The sequence below is a fragment of the Podarcis melisellensis genome, assembly GCF_964234715.1.
Source record: "Podarcis melisellensis genome assembly, chromosome: 13".
Lineage (NCBI taxonomy): Eukaryota > Metazoa > Chordata > Lepidosauria > Squamata > Lacertidae > Podarcis > Podarcis melisellensis.
The window spans coordinates 54,325,647-54,349,862 of NC_138545.1; the positions used below are offsets into that span (position 1 = coordinate 54,325,647).

Consider the following 24,216-nt stretch of genomic DNA (forward strand, 5'->3'; position numbering starts at 1 on the left):
CAGGAATGGGATTTCACAATATTCATACAGGTTCTGGGCTAGTTTTTTATTATACTGAAAACCCTCTGGTATTTAGCTTATCTAACAGATACCCTGAATTATCAACTATTCCTTCTGTTTCAAATTTTCAGTCTGCAAGGGTCTGCAACCAAAGCAACAACGTCCATGCACAACAGAGATATATCAACATGCTTGGGAGAACCCTCAAGGTTTGTGAAAGTACCCTCGCTCAAAAAAAACCCTACAGGAAAAACCCTAAGGGAAGAGACCCAAAAACAATCCAATGAGGACTGAGTATGTTCAGTGGGAACAAAATGTTGAATGTTGCTAGGAAACATAAAGAGTGACCAAATAGTACTTCATGCTGCAACATTTTATTGCAGTCCTTGACTTACCCTGAGACTGCAGAACTGAAGGGAAGCAAACACACATACTGGTTTCAGAAGAACAAGGGCCATAGGAGGTTGTGCTCCCTGCCTCCCAGGAAGATCATCATGTCAAGGGGCAGATCAGTCTCATCCCATTGGTCAGGGAATGAGCAGCTGTGGGGAGACTGTTTTCCTGCCTAAAAAGGCCACATTGGTCCAACTATCAGCTGCGCTGGGACAGGGCTTTTTTGAAATCTGTGGTAAGTTGCCCTGAAAATAAGTTAACTAGAAGGCAGAACACAAATATTCAAAATAAATAGGCCTCCTAGTCCCCTACAAAAATACTAATTCATTTTAGCCCAGGTTCTGAATTCTGAGTCTACATACAAGAAGCAAGATCCCTGACTGCAAAGTTAAGGCTGTGTATGGACATTCCAAATGACCGCAGCTCAGTGGCGGATGGTGTGTTCAATCCCCAGCAGCTCCACATACGGTGGGAGCACCCCTGCCTGAACCCTGGACAACACACTCTCAATGTAAACAAAAGAAAGTTAGATAAAGCAATGGTCCAACTCAGTATAAGGAAGCTCCGGATGTTTCTATTATGTTCACACAACCATCTGAACTTGCAATAAGTCAGTAGGTGGAGCCTGCTAGCAGGGTCCCACTTCTACACATAGCAGTTCTTCCATTTTGTATGTCTTCACATTTCTATTAAAAAAAAGAATTAAAGCAATTTCAAATACAATGTGCCAAGGATGGGAGCTGTTAGTTTGGAGAGAGAGAGGCCTCTAAGCTAGCAAGCTACTTGTTCTTCTCCTGAATTAGACTGGTGCTTGTTAAGATACAATGAATGCGTTGCCAACAACACCAAATTCTAGCAGTCACGTGACCTATGTTTCTATCTACTGGACCTTTCGTATTCTGAAGGAAAAATAAAATATTGTAATAATTGGGCATAGTAAGCCACAGGACCACGTTTAAACTATTGTTTAAAATACCACTTACCTTGTGTAGAGGAAGAACCAGGAATGCACCACCACCGCTAGCCTCTATTATTATTGCAACGAAGTTGGGATTTACTGCACAAAAAGAACTGTCCCACGTCACCCGAGAAACTCTAATGTCATCGTAACACTGGTCGTTTTTCACTGCTTGACCAAAGACGTGCCGAAACTTGCTCTGTCGTACCACTCGTCTCATTGTTTCTGCAGAAGAAGAAAATTCAGCATGGGTTACTGTTTCCCTGATTCCTCCAGTTAGGGTGCTTCCAGATGAAGGTTTAATATCGCAAATGGGTTGTTGGCAACATTTTTTAAAAAATAAAAATACATCAGATTATCCCTTTCTGGATTAAGAAGGGAAAATATACATACTAAAATTTTGACATTGTGTGGACAGAGGGGAAAAAACACCTTGCACACATGAGGAGCACCAATAAACACCCATCTGGAAGGACCCTGGAACAGCCGAGGTAACTCCTTTGCTCCACTGACAAAATAATTTGCAATGGTTTGGTATGGTTTCAAATTGGATGGAGGACCGTGTGTTGAAATTCCTGCATCACAGCAGGTTGGACTGATGACCCTTGGGATCCCTTCCAACTCCACAATTCTGTGCTTCCAAATACCTAATTTTGAGCTCTGGAAAAGTGCCAGCTAACCCATAATCCAGATCAACTATTTTGTTTAAATACTGTTGTTTGGTTCTCTGAGTTCACTGTAGTTTATTGAATGGTTTGTTGTAATTGGGAGCCTATTATTCAGTTATTCAAGCAGAATATAAATTTATTCAGTTATTCAAGCAGAATATAAATTTATTGAGTACACCCCCAAGCTTAACAGGGCTACTGTGGAGTAAGCACATTGATGCTTGCAGCCTTCATTTGTCTTCATTATGTTTCAGAATAGGAACCGTTCCCAAAAACATTGCAGTAACACTAGAAATATGCCAAAACTCAGAAGAAGGAAAGAACAAGTATCCATGATTGCATGTGGGGGAGGACGTCCAATTTAGTCAACATGACTGGCAACAATCTCATGAGAATCAAGAACGCTGCCAAAAACGATACTCTCCAAAGTCACCACCTAAGACTACGTTTGGACATTTGACCAGACCAACAAACAAACCAACTCCATGCAAAACAAACCATGATTGATTGTCTGATCAAATATTGTCCAGTGTTGGTTGAGTACATAAAAAGCTTTATCTTTATCAGAACAATAAAAATAGAATTATCAGCAAGTATGATACTTATGCTAATTACAATTATAAATTAGCTAACTTATTGTGATGCAATAGAAGCAAAACATTTAACTGAATTATTTTAACTCAATGTTAGGTAAGGTTCTCTGATTAGCCATGGCATTGTGGCTGCATAGAATGTCTGACCACCGACAAACAACCGGTCATACTATTTGATGTCAAATGACCTCAGCACCAGCCCTGCTGAAAATTACTGGGAGCATCTTTCCCCTGATTAGGATTTCACAAAATTCCAAGCAAGAACTAAAAAAGTGCTTAAGTGCAAGGTCCTTGACAGAAACCTCTGGTTACCAACCCACCAGATCAAATGCTGCCTCCTCCCACCCACGTAAGGTGTGGGCCATTACACACAAATCTGCCTGAAAATAAGGATTAGGGAAGTGTTCCTTGACACACACAGAGCCCCTTTAAAAAAAACCAACAACAACAACCCTTAACTGCTTGTGTGATTGAACCTAAACAAAGATAATCTGTTTTTGGTAAGTTTGTGAGCGGAGAAGTTAATGGCCTGTACATCTACAGTTAAGAATGTGAATCAACTAAGCAAAACATGGAAATACTAAATTGCAAAGGCTCATCTGTAGCGCACGCTACATTATAAACAAGAGAAAATGCTTTAGAGTTCTATCAGCTTCCAGCAAAATCTCAACATTTTTGGTAGCGTTCTAAAAATGCAGCCACGATTTCTGAAGCACCCAGGTTTCTGAGAGGTGTTCTGCCTTATAGCTAGCTTTGTTCCAAGTCAGACATCTTTATACGCAGTGTCTTGATACTACACACAGAGATTGTAACATTAACCCTGAAACAATAAAGCTTGTTAAAGCTACCAGGCCAATTACAATGGAGGCAATTCTCCAAAGCACCTGAAACTCACTAAAGCCCTGTCCTATGGCTAGGAGAAGGACTGCCCAACCCTTTCTGCAGAGACAGGTAACAAGGAGCCAGTCATGGAGTGTGTCTCAGGTACAGTTGGTCCACCTGGGAATGGGCTACCAGCTGGTTCCACACAGACCAAACAGCTGCCAAATTGTAAGGACAAACATTTACGTAGTAGTGACCTGAATGGAGCTCAAGACAGTGATCCAAAGGTGAAAGATTCCATCTATCTTAATCCAAGAGTCTTAGGCGACTCCGTGGTGACATGTTTTTTAAAAAATTACATTAGTGGGAATTTTATACTTTTACAAACAGCAGAGCAGAGGGCTCATTAGCACACACACAAAAAACCTTTTATCAACAGCAAAACTACTTGTGGGGGGAAACGATGGCAAACCAGGAACGGACTACTGCATTCAATATCTGTGTATATGTGCCTGACATTTTCTTCCTCAGGCATCACCTTGTTATGGTTTAAATAAGAGTAATGAAACACCGAATCTTCGGAATTGCTTTCCTTGGAGGTTTTCAGAAAGACAGACTGGCCATCACAATAAACCAGGGTGAATAGTCTGCCTTCAGTGTGCAGATGGCTCCTCCCTCGCTCCTCCGCTAACGGGAGCAACAAATCACAAACTATGACTGATAAGCCGAAAGCTTTGGGTTGCTATCTGGAGCAAAACAAACCCTTGTTCTTGGTTCGGATGTAACGCTAGGCCAGGGACCCTGGCTTGTTGTTCCTATGAAAGGAGCAGCAAAGTGGGAACCATCTGCATGTTCACAGCAAACCATCATCTATGTAAATATGTAAATTCAGTCACTGTCAAGTATTTCTTAATGGTGTTAGAAACTCAGATACATAACTAATCGCCAAAAGGCACCTGAAACCTAGGTTAGGTAGCCACAATTGAATGCCTAGGCGTCATTCTCGCCCCCCCACCCAATGAAATGTGTTGTTTTTGTTATTAATTTCATTTCTATACCACTTTATATTTTAAAGAAAAAATCTTAAAGTGGTTTACAACACATGAAAACATCAAATAAAACAATTCAGAACAAAACAAATTCAATCTTCAAGGAAAGTATTTCAGATCCTTCTCCAAGTAACATTTTGCTTTCCCCATACTTATTTAACCGCTTAATTTAGCTCATACTACAGCAGAAATACTCTAGGAAGCCAATGGGGTGTAGTGGGTAGTGTGTCAGATTATGACCTGGAAGATGAGGGTTCAAATCCCCACTCAAGTCATGAAGCTCCCTGGGTGGCCTTGGGCCAACCACAGCCTCTTCACCTACCTCAATCAATGGGTTGCTGGAGGGGTTAATTGAGAAGGGGAGTGAACCATGGACAAAAAAGTGGGACATAAATGCCATAAATAAACACTTCTGCTCACCTGCTTAGGAAGGCTGGAGGAGTCGGCCAGACAGAGATGTCAGTTGCTAACCTGGCATACAGAGATCTCCATGTGGTCGCAATTGGGCCTGCACCAGCTGCAAAAAGTGCCTGGCGAATTTCAAACACTGCTTAGGCATACATGTCTAAGATCAGGCCATCCTGTCATAAGGCAAAGAATCAATGGGCACATTAACAGCACAAACTTCTCCTCTTCATGCACCGAGCTATGCAAAGTGTGAAGAGTAGATGTGCCTGCTTTAAGCAACCAATACTGTAAAGGAGGCAAGAAAGTGAAGAGAGGGGACAAACTGGGGAAGAACAGGCATTTGTTTCAGTTGCACCTACTTATGCTTGGTTGCTGTGGGATATGAGGTGTCACTGCACTCTTCAAGAGACACCACCTTAGCAGGAGGTTCCACACAACACCCTTTTGGAATTCCCTTCCCTTGAAGGACCTTCCTCTTTCAACAAAGCTTTAAACTGAAATCTTTCTCGGCCTGTATCTGAACTGGAATTGTGTTGTTGTTTTTTAGAAAATTGTTTTATTACTTGTTTGTCACACTAGGTGCCTTTGGGAGGGTGAGATATAAATATAAAAAGCCAATAAAAGAAGGGGTTCTGTCGAAGTCTCTTCTCAGCACGGTGACTCAACACTCACAATTCCCACAACTCTCTGGAGAAGGAACAAAGGGAGCCATGGTAGCCAAACCAGTTTAAAACCAATAGAACTTTGCACTGTGGATATATGCTCAGATTAGATCCTTTCTATGGTCTTGGTCTGATGATTACTAACATCTATAATTCACTCAGAATCATTTACTTGGGACTCTCTCATTTAAAGGTATGTGGGAGGCTAATAGTAGAATCCCACACATGTCTAGTAGTAAGAAGCATAGACACTGCTGAAAACAATCAGATTTGCTGATGACTAACAGGCAAGTCTTTAGTTCATTTCTCCCATGGATCAATGTTGAAAAATTCATCTTGGGACACAACAGTCTTCGAATTTGTCCGGCGCATTTTGCACCTGGATCTCGGCCTCTTGCTACCAAGTGAAAATGCCTGGGTGCCGGGATGGCGTCTGACACCTCTACCACCTGGAGGTGCATGCCTGAAGATCTGGGGATCTTGACTGTTTTCACACACTAGCAACACATCCTGTAGAATTCTATCCATTATATTTTATCTGCACAATCAGAATGAATTTCAGGAACCAAAAAGTCATATTTGAAAAGTAAGACTTTTGAGCCATCTGTCCCAAAAATTCCGTTTTGGCAACTGCAACCCTGTTTGAAGGAGCCATTTGGCACCTAGCTTATATCTAAAACTATTCACTTTTCATCCGAAATTCAATTAAAATCTAGGAAGAATTCCAGTCTATGCTCTCCAAGCTACTCAACCAGTGGAATAAAGGATGGAAACAGCGCTCTCCAGCCCTGTGGTGTTGCAATGGCAAAGCACAATGGCTCTCCTACTTCCCACTCAGCTACACACTCACTTGACAGATACTGCACCCTTGCAGGAACACCCTTCTTGCTCTGGCTGCCTGGTTTGTGGTGACTCATTTATGCATGCATTTTGTCATCATGATAAGATAGGCAAGGCAAGACCTGTACTTGGGCCAGTACATTTTCATAACAGCTTTGAAAGAACATCCACTGGTTAGATTTCCTCCCACAAGGCTTGCCAAAAGCTATATAAATCTGATGTTTTACAACAAGCAAGTCAGAAATGAAGCTGTCTCACGCAAGCAACACTAAACCTGCACACCAAAACTATATTTACAGTCACTGCACAAGGAGAAAGTGAGCGAAAGTTGGCCAGAATCTCTAATACCTCAGTACAGTAAATAGGAAAACCAAGGTGTACTGATGCCCTGGGTAAGAAAGCTATATCATCTTACCTCAAAAAGGACCTTTCAAAAATCACACATTCATACATGACCTTTTTAGTTGTAGGTACAAACTTCTTATATGTAAATATGTAAGACTACAATTTTTCAATTGATTAAATGCCACCTGTCCATGTTTCCACCCGCCCCTCCCAAAAAAACCCTAATAATCTTAAAATGGCTGAGGAAGTGTCATTTCTAATAATGGGGAGAAAATTTACAAAATGACTATTTTCCTTTCCACACACACACCTTTCTCCCTTGGTTTTCCTGTTATGAAGCCACAGCACTCTCAACAGAAACTGTGCAAGATGAACACACACATGCTCCACAGCCGCTCCAAGCCTTCATTTCCATAGCCAAGGGAGTGATTCTTGGCTCTGAATCACAGTCATGTTGATTTGGCTCCCTTTCAAAACAAAGGAGGTGTATGAGAAGTACAGAGCAGCAGACAGAAGAAACATGCAGATTCCAGTTATGAGAAGAACAAATGATGGATCCCCTGAAATGCATCCAATAAAGTTCAGATGAAAAATTAAACAAAGGTTACCTAGTGTCTGAAAGCAAGAGGGGTTTTGCTGCCTCCATTTTAAGCCCTGAAGACAATTTTTCTAACCTAATTAGGTTTTTCATGTTGCAAAACATATGCCCTCCCCCATCATGACAGAGGGAGGGGTGTGCGAAGAGCCAGCTGACTTCCCAAGTGCCACTGGCACCAAGGCTGGTTCATAGTTATCAAGATGCAATGGTTCCATGTGCTACAGAGGGTGGGGTATCTGAGAGAAAAGGGAGAGGAGGAAGCAGATGGGAGAAAGTGTAAAGGCCCTTCCTATTTGGAACAAGGAGTTTGGTCCCTGGCAAATAACAACACTAGTCCACAAGCTGGCTAATGTTTCCTTAACTATATTCAGTGAGAAGATGAAAGGAATTTCAAGTGCTTTTGTTCATAAGTACTGCATGCGCTGTGGGTTAAACCACAGAGCCTAGGACTTGCCGATCAGAAGGTCGGCGGTTTGAATCCCTGCAACGGGGTGAGCTCCCATTGCTCGGTCCCTGCCCCATCCAACCCAGCAGTTCGAAAGCACACCAGTGCAAGTAGATAAATAGGTACTGCTCCAGCGGCATATCCGTAAACGGCGTATCCGTGCGCTGCTCTGGTTCGCCAGAAGCGGCTTAGTCATGCTGGCCACATGACCCGGAAGCTGTACGCCGGCTCTCTCGGCCAATAAAGCGAGATGAGCGCCGCAACCCCAGAGTTGGCCACGACTGGACCCAATGGTCAGGGGTCCCTTTACCTTTACCTTTACTGCATTTTATATAGCATAAACTAAAAAGAGATACAAAGCAAACACTTTTCATTGCACCATTTGCTGGGGCAATAAAACACAAAATTCTTTATCAGGGAGCATCCACACAAGTTGTGATCCCCTTTCACGACAGTAGGCAACGAATGATCCTAAATCCTTATTCTCCATTCTGCCTTAGCTGAGAAATCAATTCCCTCCCTGAATCCACATCTGGTTGCAAGTTAACACTGTGATAGACATCTCCTCAACTTCCAAAGGATGTCAAACTTCGACCTGATGAACTGACCCACAGCTTGTGATTGTCAGGAAACAGTCAACTGTCAATCAAGTCCCACCTGGGTCCCCAAAACACTTAGGAGATCAGAAGACTCTTTGTAAGTAGAACTATTAGAATAGCTAAAGGTAAAGGCAAAGGGACCCCTGACTGTTAGGTCCAGTCGCAGACGACTCTGGGGTTGCTGCGCTCATCTAGCTCTATAGGCTGAGGGAGCCGGCGTTTGTCCGCAGACAGCTTCTAGGTCATGTGGCCAGCATGACTAAACCACTTCTGGCGAACCAGAGCAGCGCATGGAAACGCCGTTTTACCTTCCCGCCGGAGCGGTACCTATTTATCTCCTTGCACTTTGACGTTCTTTCGAATGGCTAGGTGGGCAGGAGCTAGGACCAAGCAATGGGAGCTCACCTCGTTGCAGGTATTCGAACCGCCGACCTTCTGATCAGCAAGCCCTAGGCTCTAGCACCACCCGCATTTGAACTAAAAGGCTTTGTTGTTGTTCTTTTCCTGAAGCAACATTCTGCCTTTTACCTTTTAAAATTCTTTATAAAATTTGGCTTTCCCCAGAGTGGGGCAGGTAGGCTAGGTGCTCTCTCTGTCTCCCCTACTGGATACCTGCCTTGAACCCCTAATAATCTCTCCTGTCAGGGGGTAGAAGGTGCTAAGGTGGTGTGGTGGAAACCTGTGACCAGCCTACCTTGAGAGGTAATTGTGGGAGGAAAGGAGTAAAATGGTTCTTTACCTCTCCTTCTGTTCCCCTTCAAGTCCCATCATTCCTAACCATTCCTAGCTTGACAATCAGCTTTCCAACCAAAGCAGGTTTTACATTCACATGAAAGTCACTTTATTTCTCTTTTATCTTTTGCAGGCAGGAGGCCCAGAGTTCAGGTATTCCACCATGGTTTGGAAGATCAGGAATGTGCCATCGAAACCACTTCTTTTGGATTGTACTAACCAAACTCTTCTTTCAAATAGCCTCCATACCATTATTTAAAGTGGGTTTGAAAACCATGATTTGGAGATTAAAGCTAATCACAGTTTGCCCAATTCAGACATCGCAGCAACCTGGAAATGGAGGAAGGCGGCCATGCATGAGAGCGGAGGGGAGCGCATGCAGGCCTGCAGCATTCTTTTGGTCCTCCAAATTATGGCTTGGAGGACTGTCTAATCTGAACATATAGGTTGTAGTGTGGTTCTCATTTGTCACAAAAATGGATTGAAAGTTGGCACATTTTCCTGTTTTTAAGAACTGTCTAAAGAGGAAAACAGATGTACTTCTGAAGCTTGGAGGAGTTTCAACCTGTTTATGCAAGAGGAAATACATCCTGCTAGGGAACACTTACAGGAAAAGCCACTACAGGAGCAAAAATCCTGCTTTGCCTCTGAAAAGGGAGATGTTTACACAGGGCCAGAGATAAACGGAAAACTCAAATCTGTATTTCGCTTTGAATGATGTTTTGGACAATCCAAATTACAGATCAGCTTGGCAAAGGAAAGCACTCCTTTGCCACATCATCCCAGTGCCTGCAGGCCTTTTCCTTCTTGCATTCTATGGTCCTGCATTGCACTTTGGCCATCAGGGTATTTATTCCTGATTCCCTGTGGATGTGCACTGAACTCCCAGGAAGCAGCTTGCTCCCTTAGTACCATGTTATGGGTTATCTGTCCATTCAGCGTGTTAACAGGAGCACCTGGATTTTTTGTCAGGCTAAAATGTTAGGAGGAGGATGTGATATAATATTAGAAAAATCAAACTCACCCAAAAGGAAGTCTGGTATGTTCTGCTGCAGCAGCATCCACACACCACTTCCAAATATAAAAATAAGGACACAGTTTCTAGGTTCATCTGTTACATCAATCCTTGCTATTAGGATAAAACAAGCTAACATAAGATAACGACACAGGAAACTGCCTTATATACTGAGTCAGATTCCTTGGCCTATCACAATCAGCATTGTCTACACCAGGGGTCAGCAAACGTTTTCATCAGGGGGCCGGTCCACTGTCCCTCAGACGTTTTGGGAGGCCGGACTATTTTTGAATAATATAAATGCCCTGCAAGCTGGTCCTGCAGCTGCCTCTGGACCTGGAGGAGGAACGCACTCTGCCCGCGCTCAGGAGCCCGTCTTGGCAGTGCCCACTCGCCGGCGTTGTTGACAAGCACAGCTGCTCCATCGGCCCGTCCCCGCGGAGCTTCCACGTGGCGTGCACCACGCACTGCGGCCCGCCGTCCGAGGCCAGGTCAGCGGGCAGGCTGTGAATGTGAAGCGCCAGCCAGGAGGCACACAGCTCGCCCTCCAGCTGCTCCAGCGCAGCTGAGCACGCCACCAGCAGCAGCGCCGAGCCGGGCGCCCGGCGTGGGGCCAGGAGGCGCACCAGCCTCCGGCTGAAGCCCCACGACACGCCCATCACGATGCCCATGGCATGGCCCAGACCCGCCCCCCGCCCATGGCTGCGCTGGGTTTACCTCAGCATGCAGCGAGGCTTCAGACTAGTTGCAGGAACTTCCTGCAGCCAATCCAAAGCCGCAGCAGCAGCGTCGCCCACCCAGAAGCCGTGCCAGCATCGCAGAAGTCAGTCCCTGCGCGGTGAGGCATCCACAGTGTGCGGGGACTGACCGAGCAGGCGGCAGGGTCCACGGGCCAGATTTACGAGCCTGGGGGGCCGCATCCGGCCCCTGGGCCATAGTTTGCCGACTCCTGGTCTACACGGATCAAGGGAACAGCTCTTGCCAGGATTTTGAGACAGGTTTCTCTCCCAGTCTACCTAGACGCCAGAGATTGGACCTGGGACCTTCCCCACACAAAGTACATACTTTGTCACTGAGATGTGGTCAGTCTTCTGTGGTGCAAAGATTATACTTCATGATCCTTTACGCTACTTTTCTTTTTCTGTTGAGTGTCTTTAAATGTGGGTGGGTTAAGCTACTCATTTCCAAGCTGCATTCCTGGGAACCCCGGGTGCCTCACAGATTAAGATTAAGATCAGCAGTGCTCAATAAACTTTCCTGAAGGACCCTTTGCCTGCAACTACCAATCTTACCATGCTGCAAACAATCATATCTCAATACAAGCAGAAGAGCGGCAAGGCGTAAGAGTCCTGAAACAAGCCACTCCGGAACTGAGTTGTGTGCCACAGAACTGTCTGCAATGTGCAAGGGTTCCTGAGTGAACAAGTTTATGTGGAAAGGGTTCGCTTAGGGGCTTGGAAGTATCAAAATCACTGGGGCTAAAGCCATGCTCCAACTCACCAGCACTTATTGACTGGGGGGCTGCCTAGCTTAAGACAGGCACGGCTGACCCATGAGAAACAATGATCTCTCCCACCAGTGGAGGCAACCTGTAGCCCTTGTACCTTATGCCAATCAGGTGGAGCTTATCACTTGTAGCTGCTGCCTCCTGTGTTGTTTTTGCTGTGTTAGCAGCACCAAAGTGACTCCCCCAGGGTGCAGGCCTGGGCAGTGTGTCTGGAGGGTCTGGGCTGCCCAGACAACAAGACCCCCCCCCTTGGACTTGCTGATGGGGCCCAAAGGAAAGCAGAGCAATGCATTTGGCACCAGCTTGGCCAAAGGAGCCTCCGGAAGGAGTCGTACAAGGCACCATCCAGCCGCCTTAGGGATTCTGTTCCAGATTTGTGTTCACTCTTTCGCCTTTTCTTCTCCCAAAGATGTCCAGCAAGGCTGCGAGTAAGGAATATGCTATATATTACATTTATTCTATTTAGGAGCCTAAAAAGAGCAGGGTGCGAGTATAAAGGTTGCATTTGTAAATAGTAGAGATTGAACTATGGAGCCTATTCAAAAGAAACCACCATTAACTTCCTTCTAAATATGATGAAAGTCGGAAAAATCCTTATGTGCTATATTGGGATTAGTGCAACAATCCCAATTAGTGCCCCAATCCCAGGGCAGCTCTGAGATTCAGAAGCAGAGATTGCTTAAGAAAAAGAAAGGGCTACTTAAAGCCCCAAGGACACAATGACTTGTCATTTTTTTAAAACAGCAGCTGGCAGTGTAGGAAGCAGAAAGCTTCAAGATTAGAATTCTGATCCCATTTTCTGCAGCAGGAATTCAACAGAAGAATCAGGTCAGAAGCCAGTCCAACCAGCCCACACATGACCCAATCACAATCCTGCCAGGGGGGGAAATATTCCCATAATTCAAGGCAGGAGATAGGTATGCAAATGATAAGCCTTTTCTGCATGTTTTCCTTTTGAAGTAAGCTAATTTTCTTTACCAGTGCAACAAGATTAATAAGGCAGAAACATCCATTTCAGTTTCTCACTGGATTTTCTTAGCTATTTCAATGCCATTTCACAAGTCACATTATTATTAATTATTATTATTCGCAAGCCAAATTTATTTTTAAACCACCACAACATAGTATTTTATTGCTTCCCAGCCTTCCCCAACCTTATGCCCTCCAGATGTTCTGGAATACAATTGTCACTGGTCCCAGCTGGGACCAAACATCTGGAGGGCACCAGTTTGGGGAAGGCTTGACTACCCTATTTGTTCATGAGATTCATTAGAAACATTTCAGAAGACAGCAGGTATGGAAGACTATTTTCTACCCCTGCAAATCCAGTCTGTTAAGGCAAAGTGTTAACATTTCATCATTTCCACATTAGTCATTAGCAGATGTACGTTGGTAAATAGCCTTTCTTCAAAAGCAACACATTTCAGTAAACATATTGCCCCACCCCCATATATGGATACCAAAACTTAATCAACATCAGTTCCTATTGCTACTGAATGAGAACAAGTCCCCAAGGAGAGGGGAGCAGCTAGCTGCGTATTCTGATGCCAGAGTTGAACATGGAAAGAGAAGCACACTCTGGATACAAACAAGCATTTCTAAGTGTGAGGGAGTCTTTCCTTAAGTGCCTGAATTTTTCCAGGCCTTGTAAAGTGAGGTTTACTAAGAGCAAAGTGATAACAGAGCAACTGGAGGCCACCTTAAAGCAGCGAAGCAATTCTTAACTGCTAAACATGGCTCAGAGAAAATTCCGCTCCATAAACTCTCACCCAGTCCACTGAAGACTCGGCTCAAAAGAAGGATGGGCCTTAAAATTCAGAGACTATGAAATGCAAAGGGCAGAGAAAGCCCACCCTGGGCAGGCTGGAGAGAGGAGGGTCTGCTGCCAGAGGGCCCCAATGCACTCGCCAACTGCACAAGCGATTGGCAGGCAGCTGCTGGCAGTGTTTCTCCCAAGAGTAGATGGTGTAAGGCCCAGAAATGGGGCAGAAGCAGAGAACCAGCCTAAGCCAATTCAACAGACAGATAGGGACCTGATCCAGGTGTCTCTGCTGAACTAGCCTGAAGCTGGCTCACCAATTTTTTTAAAGAAATACCCCCGCCCCCGACACATTTTTTATCCTGGTCAACCATTGGGGTTTGGGGTACAGTGGTAGCTCTGTGCTCTGTTCAGCCCCACTGCTCTCCAGCAAGGAATCTGGAATGATCCCTTACTGAGCAGTTGCAACGAGAGTGAGGCACCTTTGGCCATTAAGATGTTGCTCGACTACTTCTTCCATCATCCCTGCTCATGCTGGGTGGGGCTGGTGGGAGTTGGACTCCAATATCTGGATTACCGCAGGTTCCACACCCTGATGTAAGACATTAGGAACATGGGAATTTTCCTTATTCCAGATGGACTATTGGTCCATCGATCCCAGTAGCTCTGCTGATTACTGAATTTCTGGAAGGCCGTCATCTCCTGCCTTAAGGGAGGATCCAAGGGACAGAAGCTGGGGCATTTGCACCCAAAGCACATGCTCTATGATAGTTATCCCCCACCCCTGTGGCAGCAATTCAATGAAAAGAGAAATTATTGAATTGTTGCACAAAGTCAGTAAATCGCTTCAAATTCTTAACTGTGCAAACCCCCACAATATTAACTTCACCAATATTGCCACTGCAAACTGCAACACAATTTCTAACAGGAGCATCACTCTTCTGACCTACAGTGCAACCTGTAGTGGGGAACCAAGAACTGACTTCTAGATATTTCAATCTTATAATTTTACTTCAAATCCCTCACTTGTGGTACCAATTATAGCCTCTCTAACATCTGTTTTAACAAATGCTTTCAAGATCAACACTTCCTCTATCTTGTACAGATGTTCTTTATCTTCAAGCTTAATCCCTTTTCATCCCAGAGGCACTGTTTTGAGCTACTGAAGAGCACTATCTTAATCTAGAAGTATCTGTTGTCCACACAACTCAACATTAGTGTAAGAATAAGCCCATTTACAAGATGCAAAGTCGGAGGGGGGAACATGACTCAAAGGTAATTTGCTGTAATTACGGATGTTCAGCAACATGTTATTTCAAGACAGTAGTTGAGGTGGTTCTGCACATAAGAAAAAGATTCCCAATATAAGATGACAACTTGTCACGTGACTTTTTAATGCAGGGAATCGCTTTCTATCAGGATCATTAAGCACAGTCATACCTCGGGTTACAGCCGCTTCAGGTTGGGTTACTTCCGGGTTTCAGCGGTCGCGCATGTGCAGAAGCGCCAAATCGCAACCCGCAGACGCGGGTTGCGAACACTGTGGGTTGCCAACGTGCATCCCGCATGGATCACGTTCGCAACCCGAGCATCCACTGTACACTGTGTTGTTCTATACAAACTGAGGGCAAAACTACCTCACATACTCCTGCAATGAAGCTGGAATCATCTGGAGGAATTTAGGACTCAAGTCTTGCATCAATTAATGATGATGGATTTGTCAAGAACCAAGATTCATGTTTCAATAAGCAAAATGTGACATTCCCAGCCAGGTAAAAAAATCCCAACATGCACAGATAACATAAAGATATTATAGTACTGAATATTCAGAAAGTTTCTCAACCAGGCTTCAAAGAAATCAACCCCCGTTTCTTGCTGAAACCCCCACAAAGTGAGGGAATTGTTTGAGAGACTGAAGTCAGAACACTTGCAACATCCTACACCTTTCAAAGGCCAATTTCAAAGGACAAGTCTGCACAATTTTACAATTGCTCATCTAGATTGTGTTCCAAAGTCTATGAAGTGATACATCTTTAAATGGCACTGAAAACCAAAGAATGAAGCCACTAGTAATACGTCTGAGGGAAGGGATTTCCATTAAATGGGTTCCACCACAAAGACAGTCCTATCTTGCTCTCACTGCACTGGGCAGAAAGGAGGGCCTCCCCTGCAAATCTCAGGGAACACTCTTGGGACAGAGGGCTCTCTGTGCTGTGAACCACTCATCTCTGGATAATTTCCAGCTTTAATTGCATCTACTGTACTATATATGTGCAACTGATCAATGTTAGAGACATGTACATGATTCATGTTCAGTTTTTTGCAAGTTCAGGACATTACCTGCCAATTAATGGTGCTGGTACATGAATGGTGGGATTAGGAGATTTGCAGGGGTGGGAGTCATCTCATGCTCATTACAGCCTTTTATTTTAAAAAATCGTATCAGACTGGTTGCTATAACTCAGGATCAATAATAGATAGAAGAACCTGTTTGTTTCTTCCAAAATATTAGTCCTGCTGTTCACAAGTGCTGTCTGCATGGCATGATGTTTTTTGGAAGAGAATTTCCATGCAACTTAACTCTTCTCAAATGCCAGAAGATTCCATCCAAGGGCTCATAATCCCTCCTTTAGACACCTGATTATACTCCATTTTAATCGGTTTAGGGTTTGTGCTAGCATTATTTTAATTTCATTGCTCCTGCTTTTTAAATGGAATTATTGCAGGGGAGGAAGGTTTGCATCAGTGAAGAAAGGGAAAACTAATTACATTAGTAGAGATTAAGCTCACTGTCAAATCAAATACCCATGGCTCCTTAATCAAAGGACACCAAGGGCCAGCTGGAAGATGCTCTCGCCACTCTGACCAGATGCATTCTCTGCCCCCACCAGAATGAAGGTTTCCTAAAAATTCACTGAAACAACTCCCTGCAAAGACAGTGCACACACCCAGGATATGTTATCACATATATGAGACACACAGGCTTTGTAGTTCGTTAAACATAGGTAGGAAGTTGCAAATATCAGAACACCGTTGCAAGTCTTAATGCCAACAAATTTTCCATCCTCCGTAAGATTTACTACTTTTAAAATCTGTTGCAATGCAAAGAATAATGAAGATCTTCTTAGTCCTCTTTTGCAGCCCTTCATCCTGACAAAAATATTGATCTCATAGAGCTCAAGCTTAGCACTTTTTGAAGCAGTCCTCAAGTCTTCCCAATCCCACAATGTTGTTTATCCAGCACACAAAGAACTGCATTTCCCTCCTCACACTTCTACATTTTCTCTGTATGCTACCTTGCTTTCACCCTGAATCAGACATACCTTGTTACGCAGGATTTTTACCTTGACTCAATAATGGCTTCTTCTGAAAGCCACAGGTAAAAGAGAAGTGTACTGGACAAGAGATCTCACACTAAACTCAGATACTTGTTGCAGGAAAACCCCACCATCTATTGCCCACCTATGTAAACAACACAGGTCCCAAAACCATTGTTACACTATGCAGGTAAGCATATCACAAACGCAAACTACTGAATTGTCATGGTTCTCAAAGAACCACAAGAACTGCAGTTCTGCAAAGGAGCCTAGTCAAAAAATCATCCCACCTTCTTTACAACTATAGGTCCCAGCCCAGGATTATCTGCTGTCGTGCACTAAGGGAGCACTCTAGAATGGTGCTTGGAATACTGGGTAGCATCTGGCAGCATCTGTGACATGGCAACCCAGCCTTTGCCAATGAGTGTTCTCCAGATGCCTCAGACTACAATTCCCATCACCCCCAGCTGGTGCGGGATTGGGACTGATGGGAGCTGTAGTCCAAAATGTCTGGACACTATGTTGGCAAAAGCTAAAGCAATGCAATGCAGCTTCTGTTAGAAAAAGTGCACAGCTCAGTTTTCAAAGCAAATCAAAAGTTAAACTGGTCCTTTTTTTAAGTCAATAGAAGTGCAAGATAATTTTTAAAATGTATTTTAAAACAAAGCTCCAGGCACTTTTAGTGAGCCAAATTGTCGTGTAATGCTCAAATGATTCCTTCAATTATGTGATTATTAAAAATGTCCAATTTTAACATGCATGCAATAAATATGCAGTTATTAAGCACCATTAGTTTCTCCCTCGCTTCTAGCCTATATCACTATGATGCAATATTAATTTCCCTGGCCTTACATTTCATTGCAGCTACTCCCTGCCTCGTGCTTGGATACAGCCCAACTGTGACAGATGCAATAAGCATGAAGATTTAACTCGAAAAATCCAATGATGTTTGAAAAGGCAGTTCATCAGAAGACAGAGCAATCCCAACACAGTATGTATGGGGAAGCACCAATGTGGATTGCAGTTCTCCCACTCAAAGTCTACAGCCATCCATTAAAAATTTACGATTATGTAGCAAGACACAAAAACACATGCAGTCAGGTGTGTATTTGGGGATTTTTGCACTTTGATCTTTTACCTCTGCAAACACAGCCTTTGAAAAACATGAAGTAACAAAATAACATCAGCAAGTTAAGCTATATTGCCCCAATTTGTTTTGTTCCCCACCTCCAGCATACCTAGACCACCACCCTGCTTTCCTCCATGGGTCTATCCTCAGTCAGTTTATCATTACAGTTCCCTTAAGCCAGAGACTCAGGAGTCCCGTGTGCCACACTCAATAATCTCACCTCAGCTTTTTACCACCTTTGCACTCTGCTTACAAGTTCTTTCTCAACCAATTTATTGTACACCCAGAGGGAGCAGACTGTTCAGGAATTTGCATCCAACCCAAGTGGACACAGCAGCCCAGGAGAAATGGGAGGGGGGGCATTGCATGGGCATCACCACATCCCAAAGTGAGCCTGCAATACCCCCCCCACACACCTCCTCTTTGGAGTGCCAGGACTTGCGCTTTAATGAACTCACTGAGCGTTGTAAAATGTAAAATGTTTTTAGCCTATGTTTTTAAGCTGTGGTTTTATAAACGTTTCAGTTGCTTTGGGTTTTAATATATTTTAGATCCTGATTGTAAATTACCTTGTTTTATACACGAAAAGAAATGTTTTCAAAAAAGGGAGCAAGCAAGGCATGAAAGTCTGGCATCTACCACACGGATGGAGAGGGAAACATACATGGGTTGTGCGGAGGGATCATGGGGGTCACAGATGAAGAGCACCCTCCGCATGGGAAGGCCCTTGCAAGCAGATGAGCATATGGTTACCATACCATCTCTGAACCAAGCAGAAAAAAAATAGGCACACAGAGCAAACATGCTCTATTGTACATGCAGAGCAGCTCAGCTTTATGATGACCTACTAGGCTAGTCAGTTTTATTTCTATGTCTAGTCAGCTTGCAGCTGATTTCTTCATCATTTCCTTATACATTAGTACAACGATGCATATGCTTGAGAAAGGTAATTAGTTTACATTTTGTGAGTTGGAAAATCCATATAGCATTTCACAAATGGTAAGAAAAGCTTCTAAGAATTAAGAATTACTCCACTTTCAATGAAAGTCGCATCTTACAGAGGCCCATTTTCCATGCCAAGGCAAACCATAGTTAACGGCTTACTGTGTATGCACAGCCCTGACCACTTTGTTTCGCCCACTTCCTGCACAGAAGAAACAAGCCAGGATCCCAGTTGTAGTGTTACACCTGAGTCAGAGTGGTCTATAGTGAACAAGGGTCAGATAAAAAAAGGAGGGAGAGAACCATGTATGTATGCCACCCCCTTTGAGGGCAATTCAGAAATTACAGCTGGTGCAAACCTCGGTGGACAGATTGCTGACCAGTACAAGATGGTCTGAGCATATAAAACCAATTCTGGCATGACTGCAATGGCTACCAATTTGCTTCAGGGGTCAATTTAAAGTGCTAGTTCTGACCTCTAAAGCCTTATGCAGTTTAGGACCGCAATAACTCGAGGACCACCTCTCCCTGCACTCACCATCTGAGGTCCTTCTCAGAGGGAGGTGCAGATGGTGGCAACCTGAGAAGGGGCCTTCTCTGTGGTGGCTCCCCACTTGTGGAATGCTCTCCCCAGGGAGGCTTGCCTGGTGCCATCATTGGCTACGTTTAGGTGCCAGGCAAAAATGATTCTTTTTAAATGGACTTTTGACCTTTAGCGCAGGAGAGTTTTAGATATTGTAGCCTCCTTTAGTGGGTGGGATGTATTTGACTGTTATATATATCTATATATGTATAAGTTTTTGTTTTTATTTGGTATTAATTTTTGTACTACATTGTAAGTCGTTCTGAGCTTATTTCTCATTAAAAGTACGACTTACAAGTGCAATAAATAAGTATAAATAAAAAATGTAATAAAAAATAGCAATCAGTAAGCAATGAACAAACCTTAGCTACAGATTGAGATTTCATTGGAGCAAAACAATCCACAATCCCTGCTTCAGATATAACTCTGAGGTAGAAACTGACTCTCCTGTATGCCAGAAAGGAAAAGTAAAGAAGCTGAAGTTGTCGTTCATAGTAGGCCATAATCTACGGCTTACCATTAACATGTGAATAAGGTAAGAGCAACATAAAAGCAGGTCCCTACCCTGAGGATCCTACAAATGACATTTTGACAGAAGGAAACAGGCAGAACCAAAATATGCAAATAATTAAGAGTTATGTAAATTTACAATACAATCCCATGATTGCTTTGTGTGAAGACAAAGAAATGCTTCTGTGTGACAGAGGCAGAACTGCTCAACATCTACCTTACCTCTGTCTTCACCCAAAAGGAGAGTAATGCCCAACCTGGTGATAGCATGATAAAGAAGGCAAGAAGAGAGCTGCATTTCAATAGGGACAACTGTAAGGTTCTACACTTAAGCAGGAAGAAGCTGCTGCACAAATATAAAATGGGGAACATCTGGCTTACTAGCAGTACATGTGAAAAAGATCTAGAGGTCTTAGCAGACCACAAGTTGAACATGAGTCAACAGCGTTATGCGGCAGCAAAAAAAGCTAATGCTATTCTAGGCTACATCAACAGAATGTTCCCATCAAGGGAAATCATAGTACCATTCTATGGTTAGACCACACCTGGAGTCCTGTGTCCCGTTCTGGGTGCCACAATTTAAGAAGGATATTGACAAGCTGAAACTTGTGCAGAGGAGGGCCACCAAGATGATCAAGGGTCTGGAAGGCAAGCCTTAGGAACGGCTGAGGGAGTTGGGAATGTTTAGCCTGAAGAAGAAGAAGAGACTCAGAACAGATATGATAGACATCTTCAAATATTGAAAGGGCTGTCACATGAGGGAGCCAGCTTGTTTTCTCCTGCTCCAGAGAGTAGGACCCAAACCAATTGATTCAAGTTACATGAAAGGCTATTTTGACTAAACATCAGGAAGAACTTTAGGACAGTAAGAGCTGTTCAGTAGTGGACAAGACTCCCACGAGAGGTGGTGGACTTTCCTTCCTTGGAGGTTTACAAGCAGAGGTAGATGGCCACCTGTCATGTATGATCTAGTTGAGGTTCCTTGGTGTCCCTTCCAATTCTGCAATTCTCTGATTCTATGAATTATGATCTGCTGAACTCCACTGGACTTACAGCCTAGCATGCATGGCAGGCACAGTCATCTACCCTTCCCCCTTCTTCTTAGACATCATGTTCCACTGCATGCCACACACATTGTATGCAACTGACTAATATTTTCCCCTCCTCAGAAATAGTCAACAATCTAAAGAACAAAAGAACTGTATTCCATCCCACACAGAAGTGCTCACATTATTCTTAGTCATAAAATGTGCAATACTGAGGAAGAATTACAGTTTGCACCTCAACAGGCTTCTTCTCCGCAAAAGATGCCCATTCTTTGAGCAGCAGACTCAGCTGCCTAGTCCAGCCCTGCAACAGAGGTATCCCATGCCAACTGAAGGCATTTATTGCTATCTTCTAAAAACACTTCCCCCACATACAGAATATACTGCTGTATTCCTCTGTGAGGTATTTGAAGGAGACTTTTATCCAACTGCAAACCTCTCTCCAGGGTTGCCAAGCAGCATGTGACAGCTTCCTCCTTTAGAAGGAATCCTATCTACAGAAGACAGCCATTATGAAACCCTCTTCAGAGTTCCTAAAAATTATCTTTACACTTCCTTTAACCCACGATTTCCCAGTATTCAGCTATAAAAATTGCACAGGCACAATTTCCCCAAACAGAAAAGCAGATTTCCTTGAGAATTCCTTTTTCACGACTGCTGCTGCGCTGCTCTCCCTCAACCATCACAGGGAGACATACCCCACCCCAAACACCTGCAGCCCCCATAAATGGACATCCTTCTTGTTCCCCTGACCTCTCCACAATTTGCAACAGAGCACCAAACACCTGCCCTAACCAGCAACTGGCTCTCCCCATGACATAAGCCTCCCCTCCCTCCTCAATTAACTGCTGCCATAAAGCAACACACCCAAGTCCCTCCTCCGTCACCAGCACCCAAGTCTCAAATACACCCTGATGACAACCTGCCCGCCCCCCCAAAAGACAGAAACATTATCGCCTGCACCTCCCTCCCCAAACTGGAAAGCTTCCCACCACCGTTTATCAGCTCCCTGGGCTCCCTGGCCTTAGCACCTTGAGTTGTCTCTCACATGAACAAACCTTTATGTTCCCCTCAGTTCCTCCCCAGTCACCCCCCATGCCTTCCCTTCTTGCCCATCCACGGTCTCACCATGACGGCTCACACAACCCCCAGGCCTCTCATCCTGACCCCACATCCAGTGGCGTAGCGTGGGTTGTCAGCACCCGGGGCAAGGCAAGTAATTTGCGCCCCCTAACCCACGGATTTGCACCCCCTAACCCGTGGATTTCCCTACCCCCCAGGTGTTGCGCCCGGCCCCCTGCCCCCCCACGCTACGCCACTGCCCACATCTGCAGCCCCCACATCCCACTAAACCCGACACCCTCAAGACATCTCTGCTTCCAAAGCAGCCCAGGCTCTTTTCAATGGCATCTCCCTGCGGCTTACATAAGCTGCTTCAAGAGCCCTTTCTCCCCCCCCCCCCTTTTGAGTCAAAAGATGGAAATTATTTGAACATGACCACTCGGACCACCTGACAATTACAAACCTCCACTTCCCTTCTCCAATATCAAACCTGGCATGCTCTCACCTGCAGTCGCAGATTTATAAATGTGTATCTTGGGTATCAGACATGCAGCATTTTTTTTAATAAGGAAGATGCAAATGTCTTCTTTTTTTAAGCCTCCCCCCATGAGACCCACATATTCCATACCAAGAATCTGCTGTTGTTCTTTAAGTGCAAACAAAAATGCCTTGTTTTGTTGAATCCCTATGGGCACCGGATTTTGCAGGACGTTTCCTGGGGAGGCAGGAGGGCGGCCTGGGGGGCGGGGGGGGAGGCCAGCCCGCCGCTCTCCCCCCGGACCTCTCGTCGCCGGGCACCCAGAAGCGAGGACCCCCCGCCCCACCCCAGAGGGACACGCGCCCGCCTGCCCTTACCTCGCCCGCGCGCCTCCTTCCTCCTCCTCGCCCGACTCCGACTGACTGACGGACACGCGCGAGACCGGCCGCCAGGGGGCGGGACGCCCCACGCCCTGCGCCGCCCCGCCCTCTCGCGTCGCCTCAGCCAACCTCATGTCCCGCCCTCGCGGAGGGGAGAGGCGGGGCAGCCAATCGCCGCCCAGCGCGGGACGGAAGGCGTCCAACCAGCGTCTCTCGCTGGAAGGGGAAGGGCGGGGCTGGCGCGGCGCGAGAGGAAGCGAGGAGGGGCGCGGCGGTGGGGGGGAGCGCGCGCCGGGCGCGGGCACGCGCCTCCCTTGTCCGCGGCCCCGCCTCCCCGCGCTCGCACACGCAACTCCTCATTCTCACGTGTCCGAGTCGGACTCGCAGAGAGGCCTCGTGGGGCCTGCACCTCGCTCCTCCCGGAGACCCTCGAGCGAAGGGCTGGGCTCAGTGGGTATTCCTAATCTGTTTCCAGCATCGTGGGGCTGTGATTTTTGTAAAGACCTTGAGGGCTCCCGTCCTGCACAGGCTGTGGGTTAATTCAGCAAAGAGCAGCGCTTTTGGAAAGAGGGGTTGGGGGAAAGAAAAGCATTTGGTAAAGGGGAAGGGCATCGTTCCAGAATGCCCGAAGTCTTCCTGAGCTGCCTTTGGCCCGCGGAGCTGCTCCGTCGCTGGGCTTCCCTTTCTGCAGCCGGAGGCGCGTGCCCGGCCCTCCTGGACTTCCTCGCTTCGAAGCCGCGAGAGGAGGGCCACCTTCAGGGGGTTCAATAAGGTCAGCAGTTCATAGGCACCTGTATACCGCAACTGATCTGATTGCAAAGCAAAATTACCGCAGATTTAAAATAAGCAAAATACCCCCCACCCCCCATTGACATATTTGCTGGAACCCTTGTCTGTTTCAGGTGGACACTGACTCTGGGCTTCAGTACCTTCCTCTCCTATGTCCAGGGAGATGGGGTTAGGGAAATCGATAGCAAGAATCATATTTACAGTAGTGTGACTTGCTGTTGCATTCAGCTTTTGACCAGGAAGGGGAGCTATAGAGCTGGAGCACTGTCAGGGCTGAGATCTAGCTTTTAAAAAGAGGTGGTGTAGGAAAATCACATGTGATGCATGAATATTAGTCATTTATGTACCAATGAAATGCCTATCATTGCAAGAGGGCAGCAACAGAGGATTACAAAGGATGAAAGAGGATTTCTCAGGGATGCAACATCCATTGACTCTGCCCCCTCCCAGGCACCCCAGCTCACCCCACCACCAACACGGAGGAGGGCCAGCAGCCAACGCAATGGCTACAGCTCAGTGGCAAGGGGTGAGAGTCCCGGCTTCAATCTCTGGTGTCGTCTGGTAGATTTGGGGGAAGACTCATGGGC

At 45.3% G+C, this 24,216-nt stretch overlaps 1 protein-coding gene across 1 annotated transcript in view; it reads right to left on the reverse strand.

The window, feature by feature from the left end:
• Positions 1-24,216, reverse strand: part of CORO1C (coronin 1C) — a 61,153-nt gene that overhangs the window by 33,250 nt on the left and 3,687 nt on the right. Inside the window, exon 2 of the mRNA XM_081885204.1 lies at positions 1,377-1,576. Coding sequence (XP_081741330.1) covers positions 1,377-1,571 — 195 coding nt within the window. The 5' untranslated portion in view covers positions 1,572-1,576. The remainder of the gene's footprint in view (positions 1-1,376; positions 1,577-24,216) is intronic.